The sequence below is a fragment of the Larus michahellis genome, chromosome 2, assembly GCF_964199755.1.
Source record: "Larus michahellis chromosome 2, bLarMic1.1, whole genome shotgun sequence".
NCBI lineage: Eukaryota > Metazoa > Chordata > Aves > Charadriiformes > Laridae > Larus > Larus michahellis.
Window position 1 is genome coordinate 39,272,638 of NC_133897.1, and position 16,901 is coordinate 39,289,538.

The 16,901-nt window shown below is 36.7% G+C and overlaps 1 protein-coding gene across 8 annotated transcripts in view; it reads right to left on the minus strand.

Annotated features, from left to right (window-relative positions):
- ANKRD28 (ankyrin repeat domain 28) overlaps positions 1-16,901 on the minus strand; it is a 125,437-nt gene that overhangs the window by 2,724 nt on the left and 105,812 nt on the right. For 3 of the 8 annotated variants that reach the window (XM_074574963.1, XM_074574964.1, XM_074574956.1), the window contains 13 exons: positions 15,378-15,489; positions 14,911-14,937; positions 13,919-13,993; positions 12,429-12,630; positions 10,892-10,979; positions 10,399-10,516; positions 9,586-9,805; positions 8,117-8,204; positions 7,937-8,020; positions 7,273-7,418; positions 7,012-7,094; positions 6,788-6,870; positions 4,417-4,508 (listed from right to left, as the gene is read on the minus strand). In XM_074574963.1, the coding sequence (XP_074431064.1) occupies positions 4,417-4,508; positions 6,788-6,870; positions 7,012-7,094; positions 7,273-7,418; positions 7,937-8,020; positions 8,117-8,204; positions 9,586-9,805; positions 10,399-10,516; positions 10,892-10,979; positions 12,429-12,630; positions 13,919-13,993; positions 14,911-14,937; positions 15,378-15,489 (1,418 nt within the window). The remainder of the gene's footprint in view (positions 1-4,416; positions 4,509-6,787; positions 6,871-7,011; positions 7,095-7,272; positions 7,419-7,936; positions 8,021-8,116; positions 8,205-9,585; positions 9,806-10,398; positions 10,517-10,891; positions 10,980-12,428; positions 12,631-13,918; positions 13,994-14,910; positions 14,938-15,377; positions 15,490-16,901) is intronic. The other 5 variants (XM_074574958.1, XM_074574957.1, XM_074574960.1 and 2 more) reach the window with 3 other exon arrangements.

The following is a 16,901-nucleotide window of genomic DNA, read 5'->3' on the forward strand; positions in this document are numbered from 1 at the left end:
GGCACCTGAGGACGAGTTTTGGCACAGGTCCCTACATCACCAAGGCACTGCAATCGGTGGTGACAATAGCAGCTCTCCAAGCATGGCAGTCGTATAAGTACAACCACAGAAAACAGCTAATTCTGCTGTCGAGACCAAAGTAAGTTCCCTCGTACTCAGGTCCACAGAGAAGCGGGTGGCCACGTCACCTTGTCACACCCTTGCGGTATCTCACCGCATGCGACACATATGCCCACAGTGAGCTGAAGGGGAAGACTCATGTTCAGGTATGTTTGGGAGTCCGAAGTCCTGCACTACCCCCAGTCCACAACTTAAAGGTGTACAACATCCAGGTAAGAAGCACGCAAATGATTTTAAATGACAGATGGCTTTAAAGCAAACCACATGGTGGATTTCTATCCAGACCTTAGGAAGGCATGGAAAATGAGACAAAGCCAGCAACTGTTTCAACTGCTAAGGAATCACCTTTAGTGTAGAAGTAGATCCAGGTCAAGTCTTAGGGTAGAGCTCAGGAATAGTTTCTGCGTTGTACAATTGCACAGAGGTTTTAAACAAGTAGGCACGTTATGGAAAATAAGTGTAGCTAGAAATTAAGAAAACAGCAAGCAGGGGACAATCTTGCAGTTGAACTACTATTTGCTCAGGACAGACCTTGTGCTTGATGCTTGGAAGAGAGTAAGACAACAGGCCCTGCCCAAAGGAGCACACAATCCAAGGAAACACACAGAGAATTCAAGCACAAAACGCAGCAGCTGACCATGCGATAGGGCCGGACAGAAGTGCAGCGCAGCAGATGTTTTCATTGTTAGTAAGGAATCACAGCACATAAAAGAGCTCAGAGTTAACAGTGACAGTCTGCGGAAGAAATGCGTTTTGAGAGGATTCAGAAGCAAAGGCCAGAGCTTGCGGCACTGGGATGAAGACGGCATTTCAGGCACGTAAGGCAGAACAGAAGGCTCCACATCGATACTCAAACGCACACAACTTAATATCTACAGTTGCTGGGGACTGTACGATGGTAAGATGACACACGAAATAAGTTTATGCAAGCTGGCCACGTTCAACAACATTTCTTTCGTTAACATGACTTGATAAAAGTTCAAAGGAAAACGAGCAGTCACTCGCTATCCTTTTTAGGTTTTTTGGGTTTTGTCCCCCTCCCGCCCTCCTTTTTTAAAAGGCTGCTTCTTGCAAAAAATCTTGAATACTCATACTTATGCTCTTTCTGGAACAGAGTATCCCAGTGCATCATAAAAAAATTAAAGGCCAAGGTAAAGATTAAACAGATTACTTTCTTCTGTTAAAAGTTCTCTAAAAATAGTTTTTATATTAACTAATATTCGATTATAGGTCTTAAGCTCCTGGCTTTCACAAGTAGGAATGGAATACCACGGTTTTATTCTTGCCTTAGACACAGCAAGATAAAGTAACTGCTTGCACCATGAAAGACTGGCAACTGCATTTGTCTATATTATTTTTGTCCATGTTATTTTAAAACTATAAGAACAAATTATATTTTTATGTCCCTTAACTGCAAAGTGATCATTCATAGACATAAATACTTCAAATTTTCTTTTAAGATGTTGGTAAATGTACTGACTCTACTGAAATACTCTTACTCAGTTCTTTTATAATGTTCCCCATCATCTGTACTTGTATCTGCATATGCCTTAACACAACAACAAAAAAAATTACTATCTTCATTTGTAGATGGGGAAATAGGAGCAACTTCCTCGCACAACAGAAAACAGAGGCTGCATAATGGACACTGACTTAAGACCAGGGCTCCCCCCACCAAAATGCAGAGCTGCTCCCTCCTCTGGGGCTTTAAAGTTTCCATGAAGGCGCCTACAGGAAAATCAGAGGCTTATTAATGCGGTCAGCGCAAAGACGGTTCTCAAGATAAACTGAATGAAGTCTTACACTTGGGAAAGAGAAGAAAGTCATCTGAGGCATGAGTCATCTTGTAAGCATTTACAAGAAAAATTCCGTCCAGAATCTCCAATATAAACTAGAATACGAGTAAAGGAAGGCTTGGAAAAGAACTAGACAAAATAAATAAATAAATTTTAAAAAAAACTTGGAAGGTCAACGATCACTGTAACGATGAATCTAGAAAATAACAGAAATCTCCATGCTATGTCAGTCTCCAGAGTTAGAAAATGCCTCCTCTGACTACTGTGGTGCACATTAGTACGACAAATAGAAGACAGACTGTACCAGGAAATTTGTCTTACCCTAGTAAGTTAAATAGTGAGGGGAAAAAAACCCAAAACAAAAAAAAAGTTTGAAAATCTGGTTGAATGACCAAAAATAAAGCTTCAGATGGTGTCAAATCAAAGAAAAAGCTAGTAATTTCTTTTAAGACAGGTAAACTTGCATAATTAACGTCAAATTCAACATAGTTCTTGTAGATGTGGGTGATGGCAAAGTTTCATCATGACAGGTGTGGAACCATGGGTAAAAAACTGAAAGATCTGAGTGAGAACTGATACAGAACTAAGAAAGAACCCTCAACAAGACTCCTTTTGGAAAGTATACCAGACAGTTAATTTGCTGTTTCAGTTACATTTAATCTTCTAAGAACCAAGTGAATTACATTTTTTCCAAAGACTATCTGAAATGCCAAGCTTGCGTGGCAGATCATATCTGAACGATGATAAAGTAAGAGACTGTCAGTGTTGCGATGCAAAATATTCCACTGTCTGTTTCTTCAGCCTGCTTTGCTAAACAGATAGCTTTCACCCCCTGAAAAGAATCATACTTTTAAGCCTTTCTAATAAAAAAATAAACTAATTAGTTGAAGTTTCTCCTATATTTTTACTTTATTAGAATTAAATAAATATATGTAATTTTTTTTCCTTTAGAAACACTTCACTCTAGCAGTCGATGCTAAAATCAAAGACAAGCAGACCTAAAGCAGAACCTGGCTATCACTACTGTTAGCTTTTCCATTTAATATAAAAGGTACACTGTGGAAATCAAGATGACTTTTGAACAGGTTTAGCAAGCCTGCTGACATACTAATACTTCCAAGAATTAAGAAAAAATTACAGTGGCAGGTGAAACAAATTGATAAATCCCATGAAAGTCTCCCTTGCTCTCTTCACAGCTCGAGGTATTCATTGCTTTGCACACGCTGTACCTTAAGCTGGCACATTTCATCCAACAGAAAAAGAACTCAAGTATTCTCAAGGCTGCTCAAAATTTTATAAACAAAGCAATTGCTATTAGAAAGAAAAGATCCACAGTGAGGAACAAGGCTAGGTGGCAATTCAGAGTTACTTTAAAATTTAAAATACGCGCAGAATTAAAAAGAAGTTTTAACATGTTGCAGTTGGATCCCCAGGCTGCCAGAGAACTGCGACTTCTATACAAACAATGTTTTCCTCTGTTAAGCCAAAGATCCACCCTAACAAGGGACTGGCTGGCTGCACATGGAAAGCCCACAAAAATGCAAACATCTCCAGTTAGCATACTTGTGATGAGAAACAGAAATCAAAAAGATATCTTTTCCAGTCTTTTCGGTTTAGGGAGTTTCATTTAGTAGTTACCCCTGTCCCCTATTTTAGGCAAGGAATGATCTTCAAATCACCCATGTCACTCTATCCAATGTAATTTGAGAAACACCCAGAGGAAGTCACACAAACATTGAGAGAGGAAGAACTTTCCAAACTGGAAATATAATTAGAACTATTAATTAGGCACATCCCTTCGGGTGGGGCGGAGACGGAACAACACACATCCCCACACCCCCGGGGCTACTGCTTTCATTTAAGACACAGTGGGATACGGCATAAGAGCAGGAGCTCTTACGCTTTTAAAAGCACAGCTTCAGAGGACCACAGATGTCTCACATGAAAATACGCATGTAAGAAGTCAGTAGATCTAATTTTCTTTTGTTCTTACAAGCTATAGGATTTATTCTCTATGATAAAGCAGTTACGTTTTCTTATTTCTATGTGCAAAATACTCTGAAGAGCCAAAAGCTTGAGACCAGTAACTGAGATCTGTAATTTATACTTGCTTTTAAAAGCTAACACCAATATACCTACGGTGACAAAATGAATAGCAATTCAATCCAGCTTCTTAACAGCTGAAAGTCATATTTTACTTTCAGCATTATGTTTTTCTGACCCTTTTCAGTATGCCAAAGCTAGTATATTTATAGGGTATACGTTATAAACCTACAAATGCAAACCAAACACTTCTATGGCGTGACCTGCACTGTTCTGAAAGTTTTCACTCTCCTTACACTTCTGCTTTGCTAAAATGACCCATCACCAACACTTTTTTTTTTCCTAGGGGGAACCTACTGCAAGGCTCATATGAAATTTCCGAAGGTTTATTACTTTTCAGTGAGCAGAGTTTAAAACCACAGTTCCTTATGGGGAAACAAAGTTAAATTTTTCTTACCATTTTCATCTACAGCAAGTACACTTGCTCCTTTCCCTAAAAGCTCTTGAACTACAACCGTTAGTCCATTCCGAGCAGCAACATGCAGAGGTCTGTGAAGAGACGCAAACTCATTTATAAACCTTACAACAAGATACTAAGTAAGACAGGTAGCCTGCATCTAGTTAAAGGATTATTGAAGTACTTGTATGTTATTTACACACTGTATAAATATTGTAGATATAATAACTAAGATGAGAAAAACAGCGGATTTCTTTTCTTATTGCAAAGAAACTGTACAATAACAATTGTGCACCTTCTTCTTTTACAGCACCACACAGTGAGGCAGTAGCTACCAGAAAAGACCTGCTGCTTATGAACTTTATCATGTTAAAAAGTTAGAAACACCTGGTATCCTACTGTTGGTAACTCCTTCACTGAACTGTTGTAACAGATATCATTGCATCTGAGTTACTATATATCACTGGCAATAATCATTAGGATACTAACAGCAGAATGGTAGTCACATTTTATTGCTTGTAAAGGCTTCTAAGAGATGCAGAAGCATTTAATCAATCTGCCTTTTAGAAATCACTATATTCCATCGTGACTAGAGATTAAAAAAAATTATTTTACACTATAACGCATGCAGCAAGAAAAGCAGGTTACTTTTCAAAACCTCAAACTATTAACTATCTCTGTTTTGTGATGACTTGATCTATGAAGGAAAGTGTAGCTTTACATCAAATATTCTAATTACATCTCTTTCAAATGCAACTGTTTTTCAAAATTGGTTCCCACTGAGTTAAATAAAACCCTAGCATCACTCAGCGGGAAACAGAATAATCAGCTTACTTCCCTTGTGCTTTATATTGCTCTTCAGTTATTTTGAGATTCTTGAAATTGTTTGAATTAACTGTGAACTGTATTTTGATTTGGGAACAAGTGCCTGCCTTAGAGACCAGAAGCGCAAAACATAACAAACAGAAGCAGCTGTATATATGGTCCTTATATTAAAGTATTAAAGAACTACTGCACACCACAGATACACTGAAAAGTGTACTGTAATTAAAATAATTTTAATACAGAGGCCAACGATTTTATCCACAAAGGAGAACATTGTTTAAGCCGTTTAGAAAGTCAGTTTAGTTATTGAAAAACATTTGCTAAACCAGTAATATTTTAAACAACTTTTAAAATCTCGCCATTTATATAAACATTTCATGGAGGTGCGAATATGTACCTATTTTCCCCCATGACATAACTTGATCAGACTATATGAGCCAAGGCATGTGGGTGGAATTACATGAGCCTGTGGTAGCATCCTTTCCTACTTCTGTTCCCATCTCATTTTTGCTTTTCCTTCTCTCAAGACATCCCTACTTCAAGCCAGAAACGAGGCCATCAGTCCCTCTCCTGCTTTCTGGTTACTTCGTGCTGCCCAAGGTGCACCATGGTGAGCAGCAAGAGCAGAGCAAGAAGTTTTATTATCGTAACTCCTGGGTTCAAGCAGATCTCTGGAATGGCTGGAAGAACTGGAGGAGTCTGAACGTGACAGATTCCAGAAGGGATGTAAGGCCAGAGAAATAGGCGAGTTACTTACAAGTTCCGGTGTTTTTTGCTAAATGGTCTGTTATTAAAGCAGCCTAACAAATCACGTACATAACTCAGCTACATATCAGGTGTCAAATATTGCCCATAACACAAATATATTCTTTAAGAAGCAAAAAAATGCACAAGTCATTTTAGTAGCCCATGCTGATATATATTCCCCAGTATGACATACCACTACATTTTTAAGTTTTCCTTAGAACTGGGCCAACAAAATAGGCTTAATTCTACTTGAGAGAAGATCTTCAGGAAGCATTAAGAATACTGTATGCCCCGTAATATTTAATAGAAGACAGTCTTTCATCCTGGTAGTAACAGGTATCTTTCGCTAACAGAAAGCATGCTGAAGAATGCAAGCATACTTCAGCAAGGGTTGCGGTGGTGGGTTTTTTTTTTTTTATTAGCTAGCTTTGAAGAGCAAGTCTTAGTTTGCCTTGAAAGAGTTGTTAACTGAAGTGAATTATAATTGAAAAATTAGATAATTTACAAAACAGAAGAATATTGGTTTACAGGTAATCTCAGTGGATTGCAGTAATTCCACACAGGATTCCCTGAACCACAATACCGGAAGATTTATTTATCATGCCTTTCACCCATCTAAAACCAGAACTTTAAGTATGAGCAAAACACCATTTCACTTCAAGTCGGTTCAAGTCTCGGTTCCTACCAAGCAATTAAAATTCAACCAATTTGGTAAAAAAATTCAGAAAAATATTCCTCTTTATGAGCAAGATACACACCAAAAACTCACTCATAAAGCACACTCACTGCTGATACGTACGTTTGCAAGGCTGCATTGGTGGCATTGATGAGGTTTCTATCCGTAATCTTCTCCAGTATTAACAAGGCACTAGTTTCATGACCCTTAATACAGAACAAACATCTGTCATATAACAAACTCTTCAAAAATTGCTTTCAATGCCATTTCAAAATAACAAGTTAATATCTGCAAACAGTGCGTGGTAACACAAAGCTCCGCACTGGTAAATCCGACTACGCACACACCTTGCTGCAAGCCAAGTGGAGTGCTGTGTTCTTAGAACTGTCTTGCAAAGTCAGATCAGCTTTAGCACTGCTAACCAGCACCTCTGGGGAAATAAAGATTTGTATTAACTAAAAGCATATTCCTTAAAGACTTAATGGCTTACGTTTGTGCAAAATGAAAACATAATTTTGACAAAATATATCCACAGGAACGTTAACTACAAGACAACTTCACCCATAATGAGCTCCTAAGAGCAGAAATATATAAAGCTTTCTCTTTACCAACTGTATTTGTCTGTCCATTCTCTGCAGCCATCATTAAAGGTGTTTTCCCAGAAGAATCTACAGCATTTACTTGAGCATTGTGACTGAGCAGAAGCTGTAGACACTCAATGTGATCTGTAAAAGCTGCTGCATGAAGAGGAGTTCTGCAACAGATCAAAAGACAATATGGCCACATTCAGCCATGCTTTCTACTTTATTCAAGAAGGGCATCCCGACCGTCAGCCTGCAGATACAAAAGACTGGGCAATCCCTCCCACTGAATCCTTTGAAATCAGTATGCCTGGAGTTGTGCCACTGCCTTTAGAAAGTCACCTTCAAGTTTCAAAGAATTCCCTCTATGTAGTGTATAATAGAGACACAATTTGATTCAGAAAGAATAAAATATGCATAAAATACTACCCACAAGGTGATACAAATTAAAACATGCTCAAACTTTCCTACAGAATAAAAAGCCAATTCAAGTTTAATGAATCGGACCAGGATTTTTTGAAATCTAAAATTTATTTCTAGAACAGAATAAAATTTTTTTTTTCAAAGAATAAAAGCAGGGGAAGGGGGAATTAACATAAGTAGCAAATACAAAAACCCCAAATGATCATAGAATTTAGCAGAGCCACTCTATTACATTAGCAACATTCTTCCACTGTGCATTTACACTTACCTTCCTTTTGAATCTGTTGAATTTACAATACCAGCACCTAGTGTGTCAATTAACATTTCTGCAGCACCTTCATTGTCATTTATCCTATAATGAATTAAACAGGCTGTTATTTACAGAATGATAAATCTTTTGTTAAATACAGCAATGAAATGTATGAAGAATAATTTTGCACTTCCTTACACTGCACAATGCAACGGACTGAAAGAATTTCCTTCCATTTTCTGGAAAACTTCCTGTTCCAGGAGGAGCTCTACACAACTGTCATGACCTAAGGCAAATGTAAGAGTTGGGTATTAAAAAAATGGAAAAAGTCTATTTATGGATTATAACAAAAATATGTATCTAAACTAGATTAAGCAATATTTTATTTGAACGTTTCAAAGACACGCTGGTTATATTTAATAGTTCCTAAATGGAACCCTAAGACAATTTTAGAATCCTGAAAATCAAACTAACATTTCACACTTTAAACTTTGTGAAATCTCGAAGGGATCTCATGCTGTCTGCAGAATATCCAGAACACTTAATTTAGTTCTTTACACCTCCACGTTTCAAACTCTTCTGTACATTCACCATTTAGTCTACACGAAAACGTCTCCACCATTTGAGGGTTATTTTTATTCCACCGTCTTGCTAAACCCAAAGAAAAAACCAAGCTGACTGTCAGAACAAAAGCTTAAAAAGAACAGGCTCAACCTATGGTATCATTCTTTTCAAAGTTCTATAGGCTGCTGCTGTACAGGTAGCTAACGACTGCATCTGTTTCATCTTCGATGCATATATGTAGAGAACCTTAGTTCAACATTTACCAGTCTCTGAAGATTTGTATTTCCACAAGTCCTGTCAAATTTTCATTCTACAAATCAAACATATTTCAGTTCTGTTTTATTCGAACTCTGTGGTCACTCTGAAAATGGACCAAGCTGGAAGAGTTTAATTTTATGAATGTGATAAAGAGATGTTATTCCAGTTCAAATTATCAGTGTATTACTCAGTTGCTTCAGCTGTGAAGACAGTCTAGTTAGCTTTTTACTTAAAAAAAATTGGGAAAATGAAGCTCTAAACCCTTACTTTTTGATCTCTGTCATGTGACTCAAAGGTGAAATTGAGAACCTCCGCTGTCGGAAATGAACACACAGAACAAAATCTTGAGCAAAGGAGCTGAATGAATTTCCTACCTTTTAAGGTCTCTCTCACCCCCAAACCCAAGAGAAGTATCAGTGAAGAAAAAAAAAAATTCTTATTGAATCACTTTTATATACTTTAGCTTCTTATGCCTATCAAGGTTGATTTGAATCAAGTTTAAAAAAAGATTTAATCTGAAACTATTCCTCCCAAAACTCCCTGTGAGTTTTGTGTGTGGCACATTTCTATTCACAGGTACTATGCTGAATTTCTTGAAAGGCTCCTTGAGGCATAAAACTAAGAAGGCATTTTATAACAAAAATGTAATACCAAAAAATAAACACCTCATATTATGTATTAGATGTTAACACATCTCCCCTCAAGATATCAGCCGTATTGTCACATTGACTAATACGAATTGAAACGGGACAGACTTTATACGTTGCTTTTATAAGTAGTAATAACTTCTACCTCGATATCAACAAATACATTTAGACCTGTATTTTAACTTTAATGTATTTTACCATTATAGCAGGCCCAATGCAGTGATGTATAGCCGTGATTGTCTGCTATTGCAGGTACTGCATCCACAGATGTAGCTGACTGCAGGAGAGCTCCTAGAACACCTATATGTCCACATGCAGCTGACAAGTGTATAGGGGTTCGCCCCCTACAGTCTCGTAATAAGGACTTAGCACCATGTTGAAGCAATGCTTCCACACATTCCTCGTGCCCTGTAACTGCCTGGGAGAGAAAGACAGGAAAGAGTACGTTTGCAAATATTCATGTATGTAAGCCAAGGTGTATAACTAAAGCAAGCACACTTCAAGCAATTTCGTACATTTTTAAGCGATAACAAAATAAGCACAGTTATTATTTTTATTCCTGGAAACAACCATTCTGTTGGAAAAATAGCAATATGTTATAATATTGATGACAGAATAATTTCTTGGAACAACACTGAATGAACTGCTGATCTCTAGGGCTCGTTCAATTGTCTTTGCTGGCAGAGACTATAAGAAAATATTTGGTATATGGCACGCATCATGCTTTTCTTCCTCCCATTAACACTACCCCCACCCCATAACAAAAAGTTGTACTCTGGGATGTTTCCAGTCAACACTTCACAGCAAGATTAAGCGACTCTGGAAGTCCAAAAGAATTCTGAGAGCATATAGCAAATAGGCAAAAGCTGGCTTATTGAAAGAACTAAAATGACAAAAACTAAGAATGGCAAGATGAGAATAATGAGAAATTCAGTAACGCTACATATTAAGTCTGTATTGGAAGTTAATATGTATAAAACTGGAAAGAACAGAAGAGGAATATTCTCTTACCCCTCTATGTAATGCTGTCCTTCCCCACTTATCTTTGGCATCTACATTTGCTCCTTTGTTAAGGAGTGAATAAACGCAGTCGGTGTGCCCATTGAGAACTGACAACATCAAAGGAGTCCTAAGCAGAGAGTGAAATAAAGTGTAATCTACATGGAAATTTAACAGACTGGCACTCAGCTGAAATATAACTTGTATTTGCTTTTTAGATCAATAAAATAAAATAATATCCCCCAATTCATAAGTCCTGATTAAGTTACTAGAATCCATTTTTTTCAGCACCTGGTCAATAAGACACATTTTAGTTTCCTCCCAACTGAACATTTTTCACTGCCAACATTACGTTTATTGCAAAATATACAGTCCTATTTGTCCTAGTTCAAATATCATCTCCCTTTAAAGTAATAAATTAAAAATCACCCATGTAAAAACTTATTTTTCTTTTTATAAAATGCAATAACTTGTGAAGAACAGAATATGTATCGTTTAAACTCACTGTCCATTTCCATCTTGAATGTCCACTGCATTCTGTGGTTCTGCATTTCCTATCAATAGCCGCAAACATTCTGAGTGACCATTCGTAGCTGTAAAACATCATATAAAAATATGTTTTACATGAATTGCCTTTGAGTATACATCTCAAACAGAACAGTGACCTGCTCAGACTAAAGCCCGTTAGCTTAAGAACCCACAGTACAGCTTTACCAGTGTTATAACTTAAATGAAAAACCAAAAATATAAACACTAGAAAGTATTTCAGAAATCAGGCATTCTCAACTGTATAGTATTAGAAGTAATTGATTCCAACTGTCAATTGCCAACAGGTATCAATTTTTTACATATAAATGAGGTTGCACACATTAACCATAATTAGAATATATGCTTATACAACATCCACAAGAAGGAATAACTAAATATAGTAATTAGCATAACTTTTGCTTGTTTAAGGCACAGGTAAACTCACACCTAGCCAATCACATACAGATTTTGTTAGCAAGTGTAGCATGTGCATAGCTGTGAAATAATAACCAAAATCACATTTAGAAAGAGAGGAAGGAAATGTAATGCACCAAAGTAATTAACCAAGCAGTTGAAAAAAAAAGGAAAAAGAAAAGAAACAAAAAAAAATTTGAGAAATCGCATTTAAATGCAACTCATGAAAGATAAATGATTGCTTGTCGGAGGGGAAGTTATTTCTGACATACAGCTGCTGCATTCAGTCCACATAAGAACAGTGAAGATTCATGCTTCTCCAGCCGACAGAAGCGCTAACAGAAGTTAGGAGAAGCTAAATCAAACAGAAGAATACAGCTTGTGCTCATGGACAACAAATTAAGTGGTTAGAATGACGATGTTTTGTACATAATGCTCTTTTTACTGCAACATTTCTGTAACACCATTAACTATAAATGTCAATTTAAATAAGCCTATTTTCAAAGAGAGAAAAAAAAGAATATAGTATGAATGCTAGACTTTGAGAAAGGTAGGTTGATAGAAGTTTTCTAGGAAATGCAGTGAAGTTGCTGTTATTTTGAAAACACTTGGGAGTCGTTTAAATCCTTGGAAAAAAACCTAAAGTACAGTTTTTATGTCTCTTCTCCAACTGACAAAATTCTCCAAGACTCCAGCCATTTTTAGAAGTATTTTACTGCCAAGACAGGCAACACAATTCACATATCTAAATTTGGGCCTATAGTTTGGGCTGTGTGAAAGATGAGGAGAGAAAGAGGAACATGTCACTGACAGCTGTCGGCACAGGGAGCCTCACCAGCTGAATGGACAAGGACAACACACCCATCTACAGAGCACTGTGGAACAACACCCCTCGAGCCACAATAATTTAGTATTTGGTTAATATCGATTTCTACCCAGAACCACTTTGTTACACCTTTCTCAGCACAGCACATACCTTAAGAGTCATCATCTATTCCTAAACACCATTTCATAGAACATTAATGATAGAGGCTTCTAAACACAATGATGATCCAGGTCAAAAGCCAAAGTTTTAGAGGAGGTTAGTGCTCAACACATACCTGCAGCATGGATTGGGGTCCTCTTTACAACATAATCTTTCACCAAGATTGATGCTCCCTGATTAATGAGCACATCTACACATTCCACATGTCCCTTAAAGGCAGCAAGATCCAGTGGTGTCCTTCCATTATTATTCCTCACATCAAGGTCCAGCAGCGACTGTACCAGCACTTCCAGAGCTTGATGGTGGCCATGATAGGCCTACAAGAATAAAAAAATTCTTCAGTTTTCCCGTCCTTCACATTTCCTTTCTTACCAGGATTACACAAATGAAACTGTGAAGGTAGTATTTTTGTTTTAACATGTGGAAGACCTACTGATGCAACATGTAAGTAGCTACAATATTTATGACTAATTTAAAACCCCCCTAATTTAAAAAACTAATTTCAGCAAGAAGGCTGGTGGGTTTTTTCCATTTTATCCTTTCAGTCAGCAGCTGAAACTACTTTCGGAAAATCCTCCCTCTCCAGTTTGTATAACTATCAGTATTTTGAATACTGCATGTTTCATTGCTTTATGTTATAGTTACATCACCCTCAGACTATTTCAAGTGAGGAATATACGCAAACTTAACTAATTCCTATTAGTTTTCTTAAATAAAATATTTTAAAAAGAAAAAGCCAGTAAAATTTATAAGTAAAAAGAATACACTGCGAATAGCTACAGTTAACATAACTGGTAAAACAGAAGGGACTTAGGGGATGAAACAGTTAAGAGATCAGAATGGATATAAAAGGACAAAAAACCAGCATGGGGAATACTCTGTAGGTATGTGTCAAGTCAAAGTGTCAAAGTTGGTAAAGAAAAGAAACATCTGTAACTATGGTTTTATAATTTCAATAATAAATTTTAAGTGTATAGTCATGAATACATAACCTCTGCCCCCTGAAAAAACTCATTTACAGGAACAGTCTCTTCTAACTGCTTTTATTTACCAGTATTAAAGATTACTTTTTACTTTGGCCATACATATATACACACACACTGCATGAGACTTAGGCTATTTTCAGAAAGTACATTGTGGTTTTTCAATTGCTCGAAGTCCAGTGAAAAGATGAAGGCTACATATTGAGCTGGTTACTCTGTATTTTGAGTCTATTTGTACAGACAGTTTCATCAGATCCTCTCCTGTGCTACTCTTTGCTACTCTCTTTTGAAGTATTAAGGACAAGCATTTCTCATACTAAACAATGATGATGATAAAAAAAAAAAAGGTTATCGTTCCTTATAAAACAAGTCTTCTAAAAGCTTCATTAGTATATATCATAACATCAGTCTTAATTAGAAGATTCCAAATGAAAGCTGTTCCATGAAGCAAGTTTCAAGTGAAAAAGTCACCCTGTATATCTCATTCAGAAATATTAGTATGTATTTTTGCGTTTCATTTATTGTTATTGATCTATTTTAAAAAAATCAAGAATGAATAAACCTATGTCAACAACTGTTTGCAATTAGATGAGCTATCATCACTAAAGAATGAAATACTCACAGCTAAATGCAGTGGACTTATAGGTGCTCTGTTGTCTGAATCATTCAGCATGTCAGTACCTGATGTTTCCATTAGCTTAGCAGAGAGAGAAAGTCAGCATAAGTGCAAAACCCCCTCATCACCTTCAAAAAACATGCATCAGTAATTGCTACAGTTTTCGGTATACAGAGTTCAAAAAATAAAGGAAGAAAAACAGGAATAATAATATAGGATTACAGTTTCCATAGGGATTCTAGATCTCCTTGCAATGACTGCAGCCCCTCCCCCATAATCATCTCCCAGGCAGAGTTGTCTAATTCCGCATGACAATGCAATATTTAAATCAGCAGCTAATTATTATTTTTCCTGAAGCAGCCATATAAAATAATATAGATGAAATGCATACAAAGGGAAGACAAGGGCAGGTGAGAACAGCTGTAGTAGGGAAGAGCCCCCGCCAAACCGAAGAAGCAAGCATAAAATGAGGTGAAAAGTCAGCAAAAAAACAATATGAAAAGCCAGAAGACAGGATTGATTTTTCAGAACAGAAAAGCATTTCCCAAAGAGAATAAACAGACCCAAAGAGGCACAAATATTTTAAAACAGCATTAAAATATCTATGTGTATACATTTCTATTTGTTACTTTCAGATGTGTTCTAAAGTTTTAATTCTGGGTCTTTTTCAAGACCATAATTAATTAAGTACACTAGTAGAATTAAAACATTCAAGTGTTTGAAGAACACCAAATACATTCAGATCACTAAGTTTTCATAATCACACTTTTTTGACCTGGTCATACCAATGTTTAAGTAAAACAAAAGGCTTAAAAAATTATCTTCTATTTTAAAATTCTGAATTGCAATTAAATCTAAATTGTAATTGAAATTAAATAATACATCTATGCATTGAAGAAATGCTTGAATAAGTCTAAAAATAAGCAGTATATTTTAAATTACATGTTCCCTTTTGCTGTACAGTAGTACTTTAACAGTGAGAAATAATACACACTTACAACATCTAAAGGCGTTTCGCTTGCAATCTGCAATTAAAAACATTCAGAATTCATGTTTGAATACATTTGAATATAAAAGCATAATTTGTATAAAAATACTAAGTTGTATAACACAGAGAAGATAAAATTAGCATATCAAGTAACATACACATTGCTGCAAAGGGATTAATAAAAAACTACCTGAGGCTTTATTGTCTACAATTCTGTTATGTGGCTGTTAGTTACTGCAACTACAGAAATTACTTTAAAAGGCACCCTTACTTTACATGTTTTCCCTACATTTTAATTTGCTCCTTCAAATGACATTTGTGAAATTTTTTAAACAGTGGGATAACCTGTGGTTATTTCATTTCAGCCATCAGGAAAAAATTTAGCAGTGTATTCCAAGGTGGAGGATTCCCCTGGCCTCTGCATCATACTCCGTAAGAGCAGCTGTTACAGCTTTCATCTGCGTTATGTTTTCTTACCAATTCAAGACACAAGCGATGACCGTAAGCAGCTGAATAATGAACTGCATTGTATCCTTGTTTGTCTCGGATCCCCGGATTGGCATCGTTTCTTAGCAAGTATTCCAGGCACCTATTCAAATTGACATATGCAACCATGTATCTAAATGTTGAATTTCAACTTTACGCTAAATGATAAATTGTTCCAATTCAATTGGAAAATAGAATACAGCACACATACAATATTGGCTAGGACTAGAGAACACCTAACTCGTAATATCAAGTGTTAAGGTCAATCACGAAGCTTCTAAAATTTGAAAGAATCCTTCTCTGCAGACATCCCACATCCTCTGAATTATCTGACTTGGTTTAAACTAGTATTTCACAGCTATTTTCCTCCTCTCTAATACAATTGCAGTTACCTTTGTTAATATAAATGATTACTACTTTTGTATGTTTTTCTATATCAGTACACTCTTCTGTACTTAATCATAGAATGGTTCGGGTTGGAAGGGACCTTAAAGATCATCCAGTTCCAACCCCCCTGCCATGGGCAGGGACACCTCTCACTAGACCAGGCTGCTCAAAGCCCCATCCAGCCTGGCCTTGAACACTTCCAGGGATGGGGCATCCACAGCTTCCGCGGGCAACCTGTTCTAGTGCCTCACCACCCTCACAGGAAAGAATTTCTTCTTAATATCCAATCTAAATCTACCCTACCTAAATCTAAATACAAAAGGAAGAGAACCAGCAGCTGAGTTCTTCATGGTATGTATCCAAGAGTCACACACACATACACTTCCACTACCAGACACTAATTTATTGATTTATTTATATAGTAAACACACTTAGTTGTTGGCATACTTATATCCCACCATTCCTAACTTTCATTACGCAAAGTTATAAGGCCTGACATGATCAGCGTAGTTTCAACCACAGACATTGAGCCAAGAGGATGAAAAACAGGGTATTAAAGTCAGCTCCCTCTCCTTATTTTTCTGTTTCCGAGATACTCCATGCATGCACACAGAACCATTCCAATAACCCTACTTATTCATAATTTTCTGTTGTCTATCATTTCAGCAACATTTTGCAAAGTCACTAGCATGACCTTGAACTTGCTGGTGAAGCCATTTGGTTTTCTGAAGTGTGCAACAGTTCACCATCCCTTCCTCTCTCTGGGATTACAAAACGCATGTGAAGCTGAAAAGTATATTGTTAAATCCAGCCTGGAATCTTTTTTCCTTAGAACACTTTATCTGAAGGTCTCACAGATAATGTAATCTCACAGATACACTGATAATGTGAGGGTTTTAGTTCCCATTTATCTCATGGAAAATTGTTAAAGGAAATTTCAGTGTTTGTAGTTGTATGATATGACTATGCTGTGATAAACTTGCAGCAGGATATGGCAGGTTTAGATTTGAGAGGCAGGAATGCTAACACGACCTCTGATGAATGCCATTAAGAGTAGAAACTTTACCATTCAAAACCCCGGAGAACATTCAAACCTTGGAGAAATGTGGGCAGAAATCCTACAAAAGC